Source organism: Ambystoma mexicanum, chromosome 12 (genome assembly GCF_040938575.1).
Source record: "Ambystoma mexicanum isolate Mex_15411 chromosome 12, UKY_AmexF1_1, whole genome shotgun sequence".
Lineage (NCBI taxonomy): Eukaryota > Metazoa > Chordata > Amphibia > Caudata > Ambystomatidae > Ambystoma > Ambystoma mexicanum.
In genome coordinates this window covers 33,254,190-33,271,086 of record NC_090936.1, presented here as the reverse complement: position 1 = coordinate 33,271,086, position 16,897 = coordinate 33,254,190, and the positions used below count along the sequence as shown (strand labels likewise).

Genomic DNA, 16,897 nt, shown 5'->3' with positions numbered 1-16,897 from the left:
TTAACGCCTGCTCTTTAGCAGGCGTTAAAAACCAACCCGCAAAGGGACCAGGGTGCTAATTACGGTACCGCAATTTGCGGCACCATAATTAGCGCCTTCCCCATTACCATAGAGCCCTAAGGGCAATGGGGGAAGGGGGAATTACCACCCTGCCAACCTTGGAATAGGGCAGTAATTCCCCTTTCCACCAAGGCGGTGCTGGTATTTTACCGGGATGGACCAAGGTGCCTCCTGTCTAATGAGGCCCATAGCCCCTTAGGCTCAATCAAGACAAGCACATGTGCCTGGTATGACCATTTTCCGGTGACATTTGAGGTTGTCCCACAAACTAAGCTTGATCAGTTAGTTCATATGAAACATGTGAAAATAACAAAGTCGAGCACATATAATTATTGCTTTAATGATGTACTTGCGAAGGTGTGAATGCTTTTTAAAAAAATGAATGAACTTTGAGATGGAACTGTAGCGCAGACAAAAAGGTTATTCATTGGAGAAAAATTAGGCAGTAGAAAAAAACAATTCAGACATTTAACGGTTAATTATAGTATAAACAGAATTGAAGCAGCAAATAATCTAACCATTGAGGCTTTTGCACCCTTTGGTGAACTTTGTAATCCAACAGTTATAGATAGTCCCATTCCTGACTCAGTAGAGTTTTGCAATACATTAGCTCAATATTATCTCACAACTTCGGTTAGACCTAGTAGAACATGAGAAGTCCTTTCCTGACCCCACCACATGTGATGTATCCCAGAGACTAGCAGCCTCTGTGCTCACTTTTGAACAGCTCCCTAATACACAAAGGGGAAAATTTAATCATAAAGGATAAACGCATGTGGGTCCCCGAAGTATCTCATTTCAGCTAGGTAATTTAAAGAACTGTGCCCATCAATTATAACAGGCTAGCAGTATTACCTGTGATTCGCACAGTAATTCCTACTAAATAAATAAACAAATGAGACAAAAGTATATTTATATGTTATACTTTTTACATTGCCTACACCATGAAACCTACCCAATGCCAAATTTCTGGTTTGTAGCATGTTGGGAAGTATGCTGAACATTTCAAACAGACATACACCCACGATCCCTTACTGTTGCGGCTCAGAACTGGTGGTGAACTTCCAGCGATGGCTACAAGGGGTGCTGGGGAGTGTGTGGCTTGACTCAAATGGATTTTCCTACACATAAATATATATATATATATATATATATATATATATACATTTAGCTATCTATAGATAAATATACCTTATCTACTGAATTTATCATTGGAACAGTTAAGACTTCATTAAAGAAACCCACACCAGATCCCACTGTCCCTTTGGGTTGTCATCCAATATCCCAGCTCCACAATTTAGGGAAGCGTTTGTTAAAGAAACAGTAGCTTCACAAATAAAGCTATCATTTCGGGTTAACAAACTGCAATGGTTTAAATCTTCTTCGCCTGCTATGCCACTCCAGGAAAAGTCTTAACACATTATGCAGTTAAATAGCAGAATATTATACTACAATGCCTCTAAGCTGTGGAACTCGCTTTCAATATCTATAAGAGCAGTATTCGACCCTGCAACATTACAAATGCTCATTAAGAGCTCGATATTCTCTGGAAAAAACCTTTTTACCTGCTGTGTCAACTATCATAGTTGAGGTAGCTTCTTAATGGGGTCTTTGTATCTATTTCTTGTCCATGTTCATGTTAGTACCAAGATGCTATCAGGTGTGAACATAATGAGCTTTACAAATAGGTAAACATGGAAAGCAGAAAAATCCACAAACTGATGAGAGGTTCAAAAAGACGTGAGAATTGGGATCTCTCACATTCCATCCTGGAACGATAGCAGTCGCTAAACCTACGAGTGGTTGAACAATGGACATTTGATGTCAATCGCTGGCAGTGGTTTAAGTACCTGAGCAGATGGTGAGAATCTCTGCAAATGGTGTGAGTATATTGGTGGAATTTGATAGCAATGGTGTGGCCTTTGGATGACAATACTAAGCAATGATATTTGTACTTCAGCATTTGATGGCAACACCTGACAATGGATACCAATAGTTGCCATATGATGTGAGCCCCAGTGCATATTATGCCAATACCTGGCAAGTAATGGCTCTGCCTTTGCAGCTGCATCAGACACGCAGCTTGCAATGTTGCAAACAATGACCTAATACAACAGCCGTCCAATGATCAGCGCCTGTGCCGCTTAGCGCCATAAACCATGCTTTAGTGTAAAGGTGTTCTATAAATCTATTAGGACTACAACAATGAGAATGAGAATATAACCATTGGCAAGGGTCTGAGTGGCTGGATTTTGGATTACAATACCAGTTTATAGATTTTGCGTTTGCCAAAATAATCCAAGGTTCCTAATTTAATCAGTGTTTCTTACCATCCACAAAGAAGGCTTCGTCAGAAACTTGTTGCTCAGTTTTCAGAAGGTCCGTTTGCAATATTGGAAATTTCCTTTCAGCCCAGCCTCTCTTCCTTAAACTTGCACGAATTATTGGGTAGTGGCCATAGATGGTAAAGATCTTTTTTTCCTAAAATGATAGTAAAAGGACATATCAGAACTTGCAAAAATGCCATGCATACTTGTATGCGAAATGCGTCATTCAATAAATGTATTGTTATTTATTCTGCAACAGCAGAGATAACAGACAGCTCATCAGGTTAGGTATGCTATATTTGAATGTGACAGTAGGACATTTGGGCTCGTATGAGTTTGGCGGACTTTTGAAAAGAATTGCTGATTCAGAAATTACCTTTTTCGCATGCAACAATTCTTGGAACAGCTGCCTCCAGTGACACCTTTTTGGAAGGGTGCGAAATGAAATCTATCTTAAAGCACGAGGCAAAAAAGCCTTGAGCAATGTCGATAGAGGTAGCAATGCTTTAGAAAAGTCATTTTTGAACATTTTGCTGGAATTTTTGTCCTCCACATATGTCACAAGATTAACGGGAACAAAGAAGGGAGGACAAATCTTTCAGAGAAACAGGGCCAAAATCATCCTAAATAGAAATTCTTACAAAGATAAATAATGGGAAAGGTGCAAACAGAGAGTTTTTGCTCCCGGCTGCTTACGCATAGCTGCGGTTGTATTGCTAGAGAAGACATTTATAACAGCACATTTATCCAGTGAATTAACAATATCGGTTGGAGGAGTGGGATTAGTGCAGTGCCTAAGGGTCTGTCAAAACATTCCAGACTGGTTAATAGTGGTGGGCATATATTGAGTATAAAATACAGAATTTGCTTGCAAGAGCAGTTTTTTCAGTGACTCTGGAAACTGTAAGGGGACATTTTTGTGTCAGAACTTCTTTAAACATCATAATTAACATGTGTGTTTGACCAAGTGTCTGGGAGGTTATGAATAAATCAGTTTTCAAAAAAGGTAGCAGGCGCTCCTAATCAGAAAGAACATGGCATGATAACATGTTCTGTGTTTTTTTCCCACTTTGAGAGTTCGCAGACATCGCTTTTTGCTCACTGTACCTTTCACAGATGGGAAATATCCATTTGCATATCAGTCTTTTTCCCGCCCACATGGGCAGTCCAGCACCGAAATGCTATGGCAATTCCCTTCTGAACAAGAGTACCAACAGGAACCCCAATACACGTGTTTCAGCCTTGTTGGGCCTCATCAGTGAGGTGGAGCTGTGCCTCTCTCAGCACAGTCAGTAGCGAGTCCACGTCTGGGTTCCACCAGGTAACTTAGGGTGACCAACCCCAAGTTCCTTGCAAATATTTTTCTAAAAAGGTCAATCAGAGCTGGGATTTACGAGAGTACATGGATTGTAACTAGGAGGGGCTGGGCTGGATTAGAAGTGGAAAGTGGAGGCTAGAGAAAGAGGGCAGTTCCTAGATAGAAGGGTTTAAAGCCCCAGGGTATGGGAGCCTAGAAAGAGAATGTTTCAGTTCTGGTCATTCCTAGGTGGCGTTTGACTCTGCAATCGCATTGTGGTGGAACCGCGGATGGTGACAGAGCAACCAGCTAGATATTGTTTCACCTTCAGTAGGTCGGTTCGCGAGAGTGTCCTGCTTTGTAACGGTGCACAGGGATTTGAAATGCATAGAGACCACAAAGGGGTTGCCAATGGAGGTCTTTAAAAGTAGATGTAATGCAGTCAAAGGGGCGCTGGCCACAGATCAGACAGAGTGCAGCATGGACACATTTTTATTTAACATATTTGAAATAGCTTCCAGGTTGTAACACACTCTTTGGAACAGCAATTCCTTTACAGTCTTTAGTATACAAGAGCTGCAGAGTGCTTATGGGCAGGAGTATTTGATGCTTTACGCACTTTATAGTAACATACTACAGTTATTTGTCTTTGGCTTATTTCACCATGCCCTGTTATCAACCTAATAGGAACACAGGTTGTTTGGACAGCATAGTACATTACTGTAATTAAAGAACAGAACAATCCACAGTTGACAGCTTCACAGGAGTAGGCAGAAGCCAGGTCATGTTTCTGTGTACTTTATGCACTGCTGATAAAGCAGAAAGATAGAAATCCGAATGGGAAACGTCATAGCAACCAGGCTCATGCATCAATTGAGAGTAATGGCAAAGGGATGTTTTTTTATTCATTGGTTTGCAAGTCAAGGGAAACAGCATGCTGTGTCTATCGGGATCCCACCTGACTGACCTGACCAGCCCTTCAGACCCCATACCTGCAAGAGACATTTCCACCACATATTCTTTAGTCGCATATGCATATCAAAGATCTTCTCCCAGAATCCCCCATTGGAACTTTAGTGCACTCTAAAACATAGGATTGTATTTTTCGCACATCCTAGTCCCCCACCCTCTTACACAAGCAACCAAAGTTTCAAGGGAACAGGCCAACACAGAGAAGCTTTTAATACCCCCTCCATTACAATCTAGATTTCAATACGATTCAACGTGTTTAGTTCCATTAGTAGCTCCTTGGTCTTTTCACAAATTATTTCAAAGACCACTGATGAATAATACTCCCCTTGTAAAATTCCCTGGGTCTTGAGGGTTATCCTTCACCACCAATTCATCCCTTCTACTGCAACATCGCCAATAACCATTCTTGCCAAGAGAACAAATAACAGTAGGTCACAGATGGCTCAAACAATGCTTCAGGTCCCCGAGACAGTTCCAGGGTGTGTATTAAAGATGTTATGGGCCCTAGGGCCATCCCTCTCTCTCTTCTACAAATGACCCTCCCCCCTAGCCCTGGTATTCCTCCCTAGTCCATGTATTGCTCCCTAGCCCAGGTATCCATAACCCACAGGTTAATAACCCCTACTATCTAAGGGCTGGCTTTTTTTTACAGATGGTATTCTAAAAGCGGGACTTACTTCTTGTCTCTATGCCATTGTTATAGGTCTAATGGGGTTTGGGATTGTACCTTACCTTGCCCTTACTTTGTTGGATTCGGGCTCCTTCAATCACACCCACACTCACCTCTTCCCTTCCACACGTACTACTTCATCACTGCATCTTTTCACGTCCCACCAATCTTCTGTCCCTCCAATGTGTCACTCCTAGTTTCTGCCTCCACGCTTTGATGTAACCACTCTTCCCACTGCACCCTACTACTCCCCTTCTTTGCTACTATTCTCCTCCCTACTACAAGACCCTCTGTTACACTTTTACTCTCTCTACTACTCTCTTCCTTCCTTTACTACACTACTCCTCCCATTACTACTCCCCATTACTACTTTTCTTCTACCACTACTATTCTCCCATCCACGCTACACATACACCCACTCGACTACTCCCACACTAATACTCCACCCCCGCTACTACCAGGCAGACACCTTCCTTCCACTCTGTACCATTTACACTCAATCAGCAGTACCACTATCACCCAAAAATCAATACTTCGCCTTCTTTAAAATACTCCACAACTCGTTCCTTCTTCCTGCTCTGACCTCCCCCAGATAACACACACTTCCTACTGCCCTTCTTATTCCTCTTCTTCTCTAATGATTGGAACACTTTCCCTGAGCAATCCGACCTTGTTATCCCCACCTCGGAGGGTTGAGCTACAATTAACCTAAGAAAACGGCTTAAGCCTTAAGCCTCACCCACTTCTTCTGCGCAGCTTTGCCATGTAGCAATGGCAGCCTGGACTGGGCAATGCTCGAGTTTGTGGTTTGGGTTTCCAAAGTTAAAGTACACTTTTCATGTGGACAACTGGTCTGCTGTGGTAGTACCTGGTGATCAGATTGCATGCACTGGTGTCCACCAGTGGTTCTTGGCGGCACTGTGCTGTCTCTCTGAATGCGTAGGCTCACAGATTTGTCCAGCGGCTCTTTTTCTCCTGTTCGTCATGTGCCTTGGCCTTAAAGGATAGTTCCGGGACTTTTTTTTATTGTCCCTACGGGTCGGCCATGTGTTTGTAAGCATAAATCGGTAGATCGTAGGAAACTTTCCTATGGACCTTACCCGACTTTTCGCCCATTATCGCACTCGAAATCAGCCTCCATTTTGTGATAATCCTATCATTCCGCCGCATCGACCTGGCTCACCTGCCTTTGCGGCACTAAATCAAATCCCCCGCCCCTGAGCCTGACATCAGCAGACGCGTACTGCCCATTTCAAGCACGTCTCGTGTCAACAATCGCTGCGCCTCAGCTATTGACGTGTTGCCATGGAAATGGCAGGACGCCTCTTTCCCCAATAAGTATAAACAGACCGTTTCACAACATACAGCAGCAGATTTTCGATTCCATTCCTCTCTCTGTGTTACTTTGAGTATTCTGTGACTCGTTTCAGTGCTCTGGTCAGCTACCTTCGCCGCTTGTAGCCCGTGTGAACACCTGTACCATCTCTGTAAATTATTTTACTATCTTTACCGCACAATGGCCACAATAATGCCGTATATGTACGAGCCCGAGTACACCGAGGAGGAACTACTGGAAAGGCAAGCACGCGAAAACGATGGGGATTCGGACGGCAGTTGGGAGGACCAGTCAACGGATGAAGAGCCTGGACCATGTCGCATGGACGGCGTCTCCACCTGGTGCACGTGCAATCGGTGCGAGCTAATGCCAACTGAGGAGGAGAACTGCTGCTGCCGTGAAAATTCCGGGTGCTTGGCCTACATTTCGGAAAGCGAGCAAAGTCTGCAGGAAGGCGAGCAAAGTCCGCAATGCATCACCGAGCTGCCAGAGTTCAGGGAAGCCTGCCTCTCACGGACAGTGTTGAGGATGATGATGGTGCTTATGCACGAACTTCGTGGCACTGTTCGTCCGCGTAATCCGAGTAACGAGTAAGTATACTCTGTTTGTGATGTCAGTGATGCCACCACTATTTCATGGTCGTCTCCCACATATAAAATTACATTTACATATCATTCGAACGCATGTAAATTGGTTCCATATAGTGCATTTTCTAGATATAATTTTTTTCTAAGAAAAATGACATGTGTTACCTGAATCGACATTGATAAGAAAGTTTGGTCAGTTTAAAACAGTTTGCATCTTTTTTTTTCACAGGTGGTACAGGCTGGTGGCCTATCGTTGCTTCACTTGGTGGCTTCATGGGAGGCTCGGACACCGCGTTCGGAGAGTAATACCTGCCTGTGCGGTACTTGCCATTAGACAACATTTCCCCAGTGACACTGGACAATACCGCGGATTTTCCCTCGATGTGCTGCAACCTCAACTTTACAATGTGTAATGTTTATTATTTATGTTTAACTAAAATCTAAAATAAAGCCCAACATATATTTTAACAATGGTTGTTTTGATTTTTTAAATGAATCTAGTGTATATTCTCCTGGGAGGGTGAGGTATTTATAAACTCACCCCCCTGCCTTCCATGTAGTAGATCCTGCAGCCATCCTCTTACATTCAGTTAGATGGCCTCTCCTTGGTGAGGCCCTGCGGCAAACGGGTCTTGTCTGCACGACCACCGCCCCGATCCACCCCCCCCCCCGCCCTATCAAAGGCAGTTCGCACCAGGGTACTTGCGCTGCTGGCAAGTGGAGCTGTCAGGGAGCGATAAAGGCCAAGAGGTGCCAAAGACCATGTACACTTCAAAGTGGTCTATAGAGCATGGGTTGTTGTTCCCATGTCTACCTCCAGACCCCGTGTCTCCTGCCAAGCATCCCCCCTCACGCTGGACGCCCCCCTGCAATCCACATAAGTGTGTCTCCATTCACGAGTCTTCCTGTGTCTTGTCTGCACGACCACCGCCCCGATCCACCCCCCCCCCCGCCCTATCAAAGGCAGTTCGCACCAGGGTACTTGCGCTGCTGGCAAGTGGAGCTGTCAGGGAGCGATAAAGGCCAAGAGGTGCCAAAGACCATGTACACTTCAAAGTGGTCTATAGAGCATGGGTTGTTGTTCCCATGTCTACCTCCAGACCCCGTGTCTCCTGCCAAGCATCCCCCCTCACGCTGGACGCCCCCCTGCAATCCGCATAATGCCACGACATATACACGTCATTCATTCACAAACACACCCCTGTTTCGAATTCTTTATAACCCACTTCATATTTCTAATGAGAACTTCTTTGCGCTTTGCTAGTCAACCCGTGAAGGTGCTGGTTATCTGCTCTTCGTCTCTGTGAAATTCCGTGACCACTTTGAGCAAACTCGTCAGTTTGCAACCTGTGAACTGCTCCCTGTTCTACGACAAGAAACTACTCTGATCCCTGCATCTAACTGTTTGTTCGTCAAGGTAAGTCCATGTACCATAATCATTTTGCGTCCAATTTTTTAATTTATATCTATTTGCTAGTAGTCATCAAATTGCATCCATGTTTTCTTTTCGTTCACGACAGTACATGCAAGGAACTAGTCACATGTTCTGAGTTTAGTCAAATTACTTTTTCTATTTTTTGAAAGTTATTGAAATACTTATCCGCATGTGAATAACGTGTATAGTTCCAAGAACCAAAACGGACCTTGCATTGAACCTTTTATGTGTCATTTAATGTTTTAACACATTGGTATTCATAGAGAATTGTTGATCTTTACTTTTCAGAACTTTCCATAATGCCTGCCTGTTCCATTGGCGGTTGCCCTTCGAAGACTCATAACAAATCTGAAGGTACTATAATGCATGTTTTCCCTAAGACAATAGATCAGATAAGAGAATGGGTCCGATATTGCGGATATCCAGCCTCTGAGCTAGAAAGTAGAGTCCTAGAAGTCTTTGCGGACAAGAGGGGTGATCGATACCGCATCTGCAGCAGGCACTTTAGCCCAGACATGTACTACACATCATTGCTAATAAAGAAGAAAACACCGCGAGCGAGGCGAAAATTGCTCTCAACCGCTATTCCCACTCTATTCGTCCACATCCCTCCACTGGTGAGTCAAGTTTACGTATTTGTCTCTCGGCCTTGCGGTAGTGTGTAGCATTAGCTAACAATAATTTCCCCATTTATGTATCCACTCAATATGAAGGCGGAAGATTCTCCATCCGTGTCGTTATTGCAGTCATCAGCCACTTCAAGCGCCTATCGGGTAATCTTACTTAGCTATTCTGACACTGACTTGTTTTAGGCATGTAAATCAATAGTTTTAATTGATCCAAAATAATGCAAGTACTGTCTTTCAGGGAGATGCTGAGGAGTCCAACGCATTGACGACAACCGTAGATGTCACTCAGATGCTCGAGGTACGTTTCCGGACAGTTCCATCGATGGAGATCATCAGATCTTGCATTCTTGTAGCGTGATTGTTACACACAATGTTTCTTTAGTTTTTAGCCATTGGTATGTCCTTCTGTCGTCGCCCTCCTATGTGTCTTCTTTTTTCAATATTGTGTTCATTACTAATGAAAGTCCTATGTTTCAGGGAGTCGATGGAGCATTAGTCCAAGAAGAAGGGGGAGCATGCAGTTACGGGTCGGCGCAACAGCTTGCAGAAGTGTGCACCGCAGTTACAGCGTCCCTTGATGTTCTTATGCATTTCGAGGTATGGATACTGACAGATCAATCATGCGAGATCAAATGACGTGATTACATCCGCTATACTTCCTTCTTTATTAACGCAAGTACTATGTTTCAGGGAGCTGACGGAGCTTCTTCAACAAGAACATCACCCCTAGTAGTTGATGCAGATCTCTGGGTGGTGACACTTCCAACGATGGAGCAAATCGAATCATATTTAGATATCTATTATTTATTTTAGACAACTGATCATTTGTGCAGGTCTATTTAGATGAGCCGTTGACGCCTGCAGAAAGTTTATGTTCTTTTAAACAAAATAGAAAACCATACTAATGCAATTACTGTGTTTCAGCGAGTTGCTGAAGCGTCATCTTCAATAATATCATCAATGGAAGTCTATGCGGAGCCCGAGGTATGGATCTTGACAGTTCAATCTAACTAGATCAACAATGCGTGAACTATTGTCGTTTGAATGTTCTACACAATGCGTTCATTCGTGTTTTGCTATTGAGATGTACGTATGGGTATTGGTCCCCAAGTACATTTTGTGTTTTCAATATTATTATACATACTAATGAAAGTTCTATGTTTCAGGGAGTCGATGGAGCCTCAGTGAGTGATGGATGTGCTTATCATGAAAATATAGTCGTTGCAGCGCGAGAGGAAGTGGAGACATGCACACACGAGTCGGAGCAACAGCGTCCAGATGTTGAAGTTCGAGGCAAGAAAGTTTCAAAGAAAAGAAAGCAAAAGAAGGTTAGTGTCCTGTTCACTATATTATGTTGTCTTTCACTGTCAATAGTTCAATACTGTAAGTTGTGTTTAAACTGAACATCCCTTTTCTAATCTGTCCTCTAGTTGCGAGTGGGTGTAAGAACTAGATCTACACAGACAGTGAAGCGAACGAGAGATGTTGCTTGTCAAACCTTTTGGCAGGGACTTGAGACTGGAGATGCATCGTGCCAATGGGAAGAATATGAAGTGATTGACAACGGAGCTATACCACCACCAGCCATTGATAGTGAATGTCCTCCTGGTAGTTTGGATGCAGTCGGAGATCAATTCACAGAATCCACACCCGCAAAAAATAAGAGCGCGCGAAAGTTGAAGACATTGTTTTTTTCTCCCATCTCCGGACAAGGAACAGATGTTGCAATGGAAGAGAATGAAGTGGACGACAATGAAACACCATCAATATCACTCAGCATAGCGGAAGACGATATCAGAGATTGTACCTTTCATGCGAGTGACATGTCCTCAACGTTACAGGCCGAACCAGCTGGGATGCAGAGTGACAGTATAAGGAAAGAGGCCAAATTCATTGTATTCGATAGCTGTTTGATGGATATTATTATGATGATGAAATGTGGGCATTGGGTTGGTGGGGAAGTATGTGGGGAGCCATTGATTAATGTGACTCGTGCAATTCGAGGCACTAACCTTAAAATACATGCCACCTGTACACAATATCATCCGTTCGCATGGTCTGCACAACCCATGCTGGGGCAACTGCCAGCAGGCAATCTACTTTGTGCAGCGGCCGCACTTTTTAGTGGTTCAAGTTTTAAAAAGTTACAGTATTTCTTTCAGTTTGTGGGAATCCATTTCATTGCGAAAAGTCAGTTCTACAAATACCAAACCGATTATCTATTTCCAGCCATCAGCGAAGCTTGGAGAATGGAAAAAATGTCAATGGAAAGTACATTCGCGGGCAAACGCTTCAGGCTAGCCGGTGATGGACAGTGCGACAGCCCAGGATTTTCAGCCAAGTACTGCACCTACCACTTTCAGGACATGGAAAGTAAGAAAATTGTGAGTTCGGTGGTCGTGCAGGTGTCACAAAGTACATCCTCAGTGGCCATGGAGAAAGTTGGCTTTGTAGCATCATTGCAAGAACTACAATCGCGGGGAATGGTGATCGACCTGATAGCCACGGACAGACACGTTTCAATTGCCAAGACAATGAGAGAAGAGTATAAAAATATAAATCACCAATTTGACGTATGGCATCTTGCAAAAACAATCAATAAAAAATTGTCGGCTGCAGGAAAATTTCACAGTGGTCCAAGTCAATCAGCAACCATCTTTGGTGGAGCTCAAAAACATGTGAAGGGTCGTTGGAAATTCTACTGGAAAAATGGCGGTCAGTAATGTTGCACTGTATCAACGTACATCGATGGTCGACAAATGAGCATTTCCACAAATGTGAACATGGCCATTTGTCCACAGAGGAGGCAAGGAAGAAGAAGTGGTTGATTCCTTCATCACCCACTCACAAGGCCATTGAAAAGATTGTATTTGATAAAACTATAACAAGAGATTTGAGGGGACTCACGGAATTCTGCCACACAGGAGATTTGGAGGTGTTCCACAATATGTGCCTAAAGTACAGGCCCGAAAGATTGCATTTTGGCATGGAAGGCATGATAAATCGGACTCTTCTAGCGGTCTTGGCACATAACCATAATGTTGGCCGTCAACAAAGTAGGACGACCGGAACTTTAGGGACGCTTCGCTACAATAAGGCCTTCGCTAAAAGAAGTAAACAATGGGTGATCAAACCAGTGTTTGAGGATATGCAATATGAGTTTATTGAGAGACTTATCGTAGATGTCCTCGATAGGCACATACATGGAGTGGTGAACGAACCTATGCAGGGGACAACTGCATTGCCACCCAACATTGCCTCTGTTCCATGTCCACCTAAAGCAGAGCTCATTGAGAAATACACATCACGGTTTAAATGATTGTAATTTGATTGTCTGTTCTCTCGAGTCTCCTCATGTTGCAGGCCCATTGCAATTAAACCAAACAGTAATATAAATCATTTTTACAAAAATTATAGAATGTTTCCGTATTACAAACACATGGCCGACCCATAGGGACAATAAAAAAAAAGGCACGCAGACAAGATGCCCTTACACTAACTGCAGCTAACTAGAAATGTGTGCTCGCTCAAAGTGAAGGTCAGCTGCTTTGATGTTTTGCTCGGGTGGCGGAACGGCCCACGACCCAGTATAAGGTTCTATTGTGATTTGACCTTGACAGGCCGGGACCATCCTGAAAGACTAAGAAAAGATAATGAATAAAATTTCAGAAACGAAACGATGAGCCACGTTCATTAGAAGAAGTAACGTCGGCAAAGAAGGAGTGGTGTTTCGGGTCTGCCCTACACAGAGACACAATGGAAAATGCAAATATAATGTAAGTAACTTTTGATGAGTTTATACCGCAATTTCATTACTATACAGTGGCTTTAAAGACGGGTTCAGTTGTACTTGTTCGTTCTATGTGGCATATTGTTTTCTACCGCGCACTATCTTGAGGAGAAACATCTGCTTTTACTGAAGCACCTCAAAACCTTCCTCTTTGCTTCTGCTTTCTCTCTCCCTCTCCCCTGCTACAACTGGTCCACTGTCTGCGACCTCGGTCCTGGGCCCTTCCACTCTCCACCTGCACTGCCTCCCTGTCAACCCCTGCACTGGGGGACTGTCTCAGTATCCTACAGCCCCCCCTTCCCAGCACTTGTTCTGCACTTACCTTGCACTTGCCACCAGCTGGCCCTATTTATTTATTATTTTATGCTACTTACCTTGTACTCCACTCCCCCCCCCCCCTCCCTGCCTCGCCACGCCTTTAAACACTTGTGTACACCCAGTAGCGCTGTCCTCGCTATGATTTTAATAAGGATCTGATGGTGAGACTAATTTCATTTTTTATGTTTTTAGGTACATCATTCACTACTGTCTGTGTCACGAGTACCGGACACCGGCGGACGGCTTCTACAGCCGCCAGTTGCTTCTCCGCGTGAACAACGTTACCACCCTGACCATTTTATGGGACGATCGCCAAGTACAAGTATGCCCTTATGCGGTACTAACGGTTAGATGCAACATACCTACCGTTGTGGTGGCCTAGTGCCTCGTTGTTGGAACAGCCATGCGATTATCAGTGCGACCGAAGAGCTTATTTTTATCGTAAACCAACACCCTGTGTACTGCACACTAACATCGCTTCCCTCAAGACGAACTAATTTGGATCGAGAGCAAAGAAAAATGCAAATCGCTGAATATTCTCTAAACATTTGATGTCCAATAAACGTACTTTGCCAAATGTACAATCTTGCCGTTTGCTTTTAAACCACGGTTTCACATTCCGAATTGTGGCGCTGTATTGTGAGATTCTCTAAGACCCTGTGTACAGCAAAGGACCATCGCGTTCCTCAATACGAACTTTTTGGAACATGAGCAAATAAAAATGCAAATCGCTGAATATTCTCTAAACATTTGATGTCAAATAAATGTACTTTACCACATTTACAATCTTGCGGTTTGATTTCAAAGTACAGTTTCATATTCCGAATTGTGGTGCGCTGTATTGTGAGCTGATCTGTGTTGATTTCCGGGGTCTGTGTGGAGTCGCGTAGAAGACGCCTGGGCGCGTTTGCCTACGCAGCACAGTAACGTCACGGAGAGAGGCGGGGAATATGAATGTTTTGATAATGTCTGTTTCAGGGGCGGGGGATTTGATTTAGTGCCGCAAAGGCAGGTGAGCCAGGTCGATGCGGCGGAATGATAGGATTATCACAAAATGGAGGCTGATTTCGAGTGCGATAATGGGCGAAAAGTCGGGTAAGGTCCATAGGAAAGTTTCCTACGATCTACCGATTTATGCTTACAAACACATGGCCGACCCGTAGGGACAATAAAAAAAAAGTCCCGGAACTATCCTTTAACTGCAGTCTGTTCTGTCTTAACTTGGATGCTTCCAACTTTTAGCTGTCTCCGTCCCTCTGTGTTTCTGCTGTTTTGATGGCTTCCCTGTGCTTTCTCTGGTACAGCTTTTTTGCTGTAACAAAAGGAGAAGCACTTGCAGACATTTTTGCAAAGAAACATGGTTTGAGGTGGGGTACTGCAAAGGTGCATTCTGGCACTAGGGGAGCGGATAGGAATTGGGACCTTCTCTGCTGCAACGGGGTAGTACTCTCTCTAGATGGGTCCCTTTTAGGCATCCCACTCTTGACAACGCCAGTTTTCTGCCTGGTCACACACCTCCACCCTTTCTCCTACGCCGCCCTCTTCTTCCTCCTCACCCTGCGGCCTATCTGACCTTGGATATCGGGTTAGAAATCCACATTTGTTTGTTTCTCTCCCTTCGATGCTCTACTGTGACTGTGAGTGAAAAGGATTGTCAAGCCAAGAATCATCTCAGGACCTGTGGTTCATGTCTTTATACGGGCCAGCCATACCAACGCAGCGTGGTCAATGATTAATTTAATTTGTTTGCCCCATTAAGTAATGGCTCATACTGTATTGGGACCATTAGTTGGTGAAGGCCCCCAGCGCTATAATTGGGTGATTCATCTCATGGGTTTGGAGCGTCCTGCTAGTATACATTATTGATTTCTCTTCTCCGTTTTCCATTTGGGACAAGACTGCCTCCAAGTCAATAGTAGAAGCATCTGTCAGCAGAATTAATTATTTAGCAAAGTCCGGCATAATCATCAGTGAGCTCTTGCATGGCGCCGTTTTTTTATACAGTCTAGGCCAACTGTGCAAAGAAATCCCATAAAATAATATTTGAGCATTCTATTTTTTGTTTTTCAGTAAGAGGTCTAGCCATTTCAGAGAAGTCTGGGATGAACGGGCGGCAGTCGCTGACAAGGCTTAGGAAGGCTGGGATATGCTTCTTCGTCATGGCTCTCTTGAGGTGTTGGACGGCTTCCTCCTTGGAGTCTTAAGGCAACACTTGACCACTACCCAGTTGAAAACCCTGGTATTATAATGAAGCCCAGGTGAGATGGCACTTAGCAGGATTAGCACTCCACTGAACCTTTCTCAGTGGGCTGCACACCAGGGTTAGGTGACTTATGAGGTTTTCTCATGTGTAGCTATGAACCACAATGACATCCCGAAATGTTGCAGCAAATTCATCATCCATTAGCCTCTGGAAGGTGACCAGGTCTCAATGAAGTTCAAAGGGTATAGCTGTCAACTGAAACAGGCTATCTGGCTAGAAAAGGCTGTTTTTGCATTGGCTTCTTCATCCAGGAGGATCTGACAGTAACCCAGGTCGAGAGATGAGATAAATGTTTGGCTGCTCCCAGTCTCCCCACCAATTCGTCAATCCTTGGCATTGGATATGGATCAAAGCGAGACATCTCGTTCAATCATCTGATGTTTACGACAAATTGAGGACAATTGGGGAGGAACATTCACAATGCAATCTTTCAATGACTCCTAAATCGATCATTTTCTTTAGCTCTGCCTTTATTATTTGTTTTCGGGCTTCTGGCATCCGGTACAGTTTAAAACAAATCAATCTTCTGGGTGGGGTATGGATCTTGTGGGTGAATCCTTGGACTCTTGTTGGTTTTGAGAAGCGGATATTCGTATAACGCTCAATCCGCAGCAGCAGTTCTTCATGCTGGGATGTGGTTAACCCACTCTCCTAACTTCCATCTGTAAAGGTTCCTTCCATGGTGGTGGTAGCACGCGGAATCATTAATTGAGAATTGTCATTTTCCCTCCATTCTTTCAGTTTGTTGATGTGATACAACTGCAAGGGTTTCCGGTGATCTGCCTTCTATACCTTGTAAGTTGACAGAGAGCCTGATTTGGAAACTACATATAGTCTGTACCATCTTGCCAATAGCATGTTTTGAGTGTTGGTAGCAGTACTATGACTTGGTCTCCCACTTGAAAAGTACGTAGTCATGACCCTTGGTTATAAGATGTCTCTTGTCGGGTTTGAGCCTCTTCCAGATGGGGATTCAACAGTTGGCAGACCATGTTCATATATTCTCTGATGTTTCTTCACCGCTTGGCATGCTGGTACTCGAGGTTTCCTACAAGAAACAGAATAAAACTGACCAGCATCGTGCGAGACAGGTATGGGGTCATCAATAGTGATAATGTTCTCTTACATGCAGATACCGGGAGAGGGAATAGGAACTGAGCCATACCAACTGCCACCTTCCCCCCTGGTAGGCTTCCACACGAGGCTGAGAGGG

At 44.0% G+C, this 16,897-nt stretch overlaps 1 protein-coding gene across 3 annotated transcripts in view; it reads right to left on the bottom strand.

Moving 5' to 3' along the window:
- The window catches only part of TTLL8 (tubulin tyrosine ligase like 8), a 732,112-nt gene that overhangs the window by 607,484 nt on the left and 107,731 nt on the right, over positions 1 to 16,897 (bottom strand). For all 3 annotated transcript variants that reach the window (XM_069627869.1, XM_069627868.1, XM_069627870.1), the window contains exon 5: positions 2,391 to 2,541. In XM_069627869.1, coding sequence (XP_069483970.1) covers positions 2,391 to 2,541 — 151 coding nt within the window. The remainder of the gene's footprint in view (positions 1 to 2,390; positions 2,542 to 16,897) is intronic.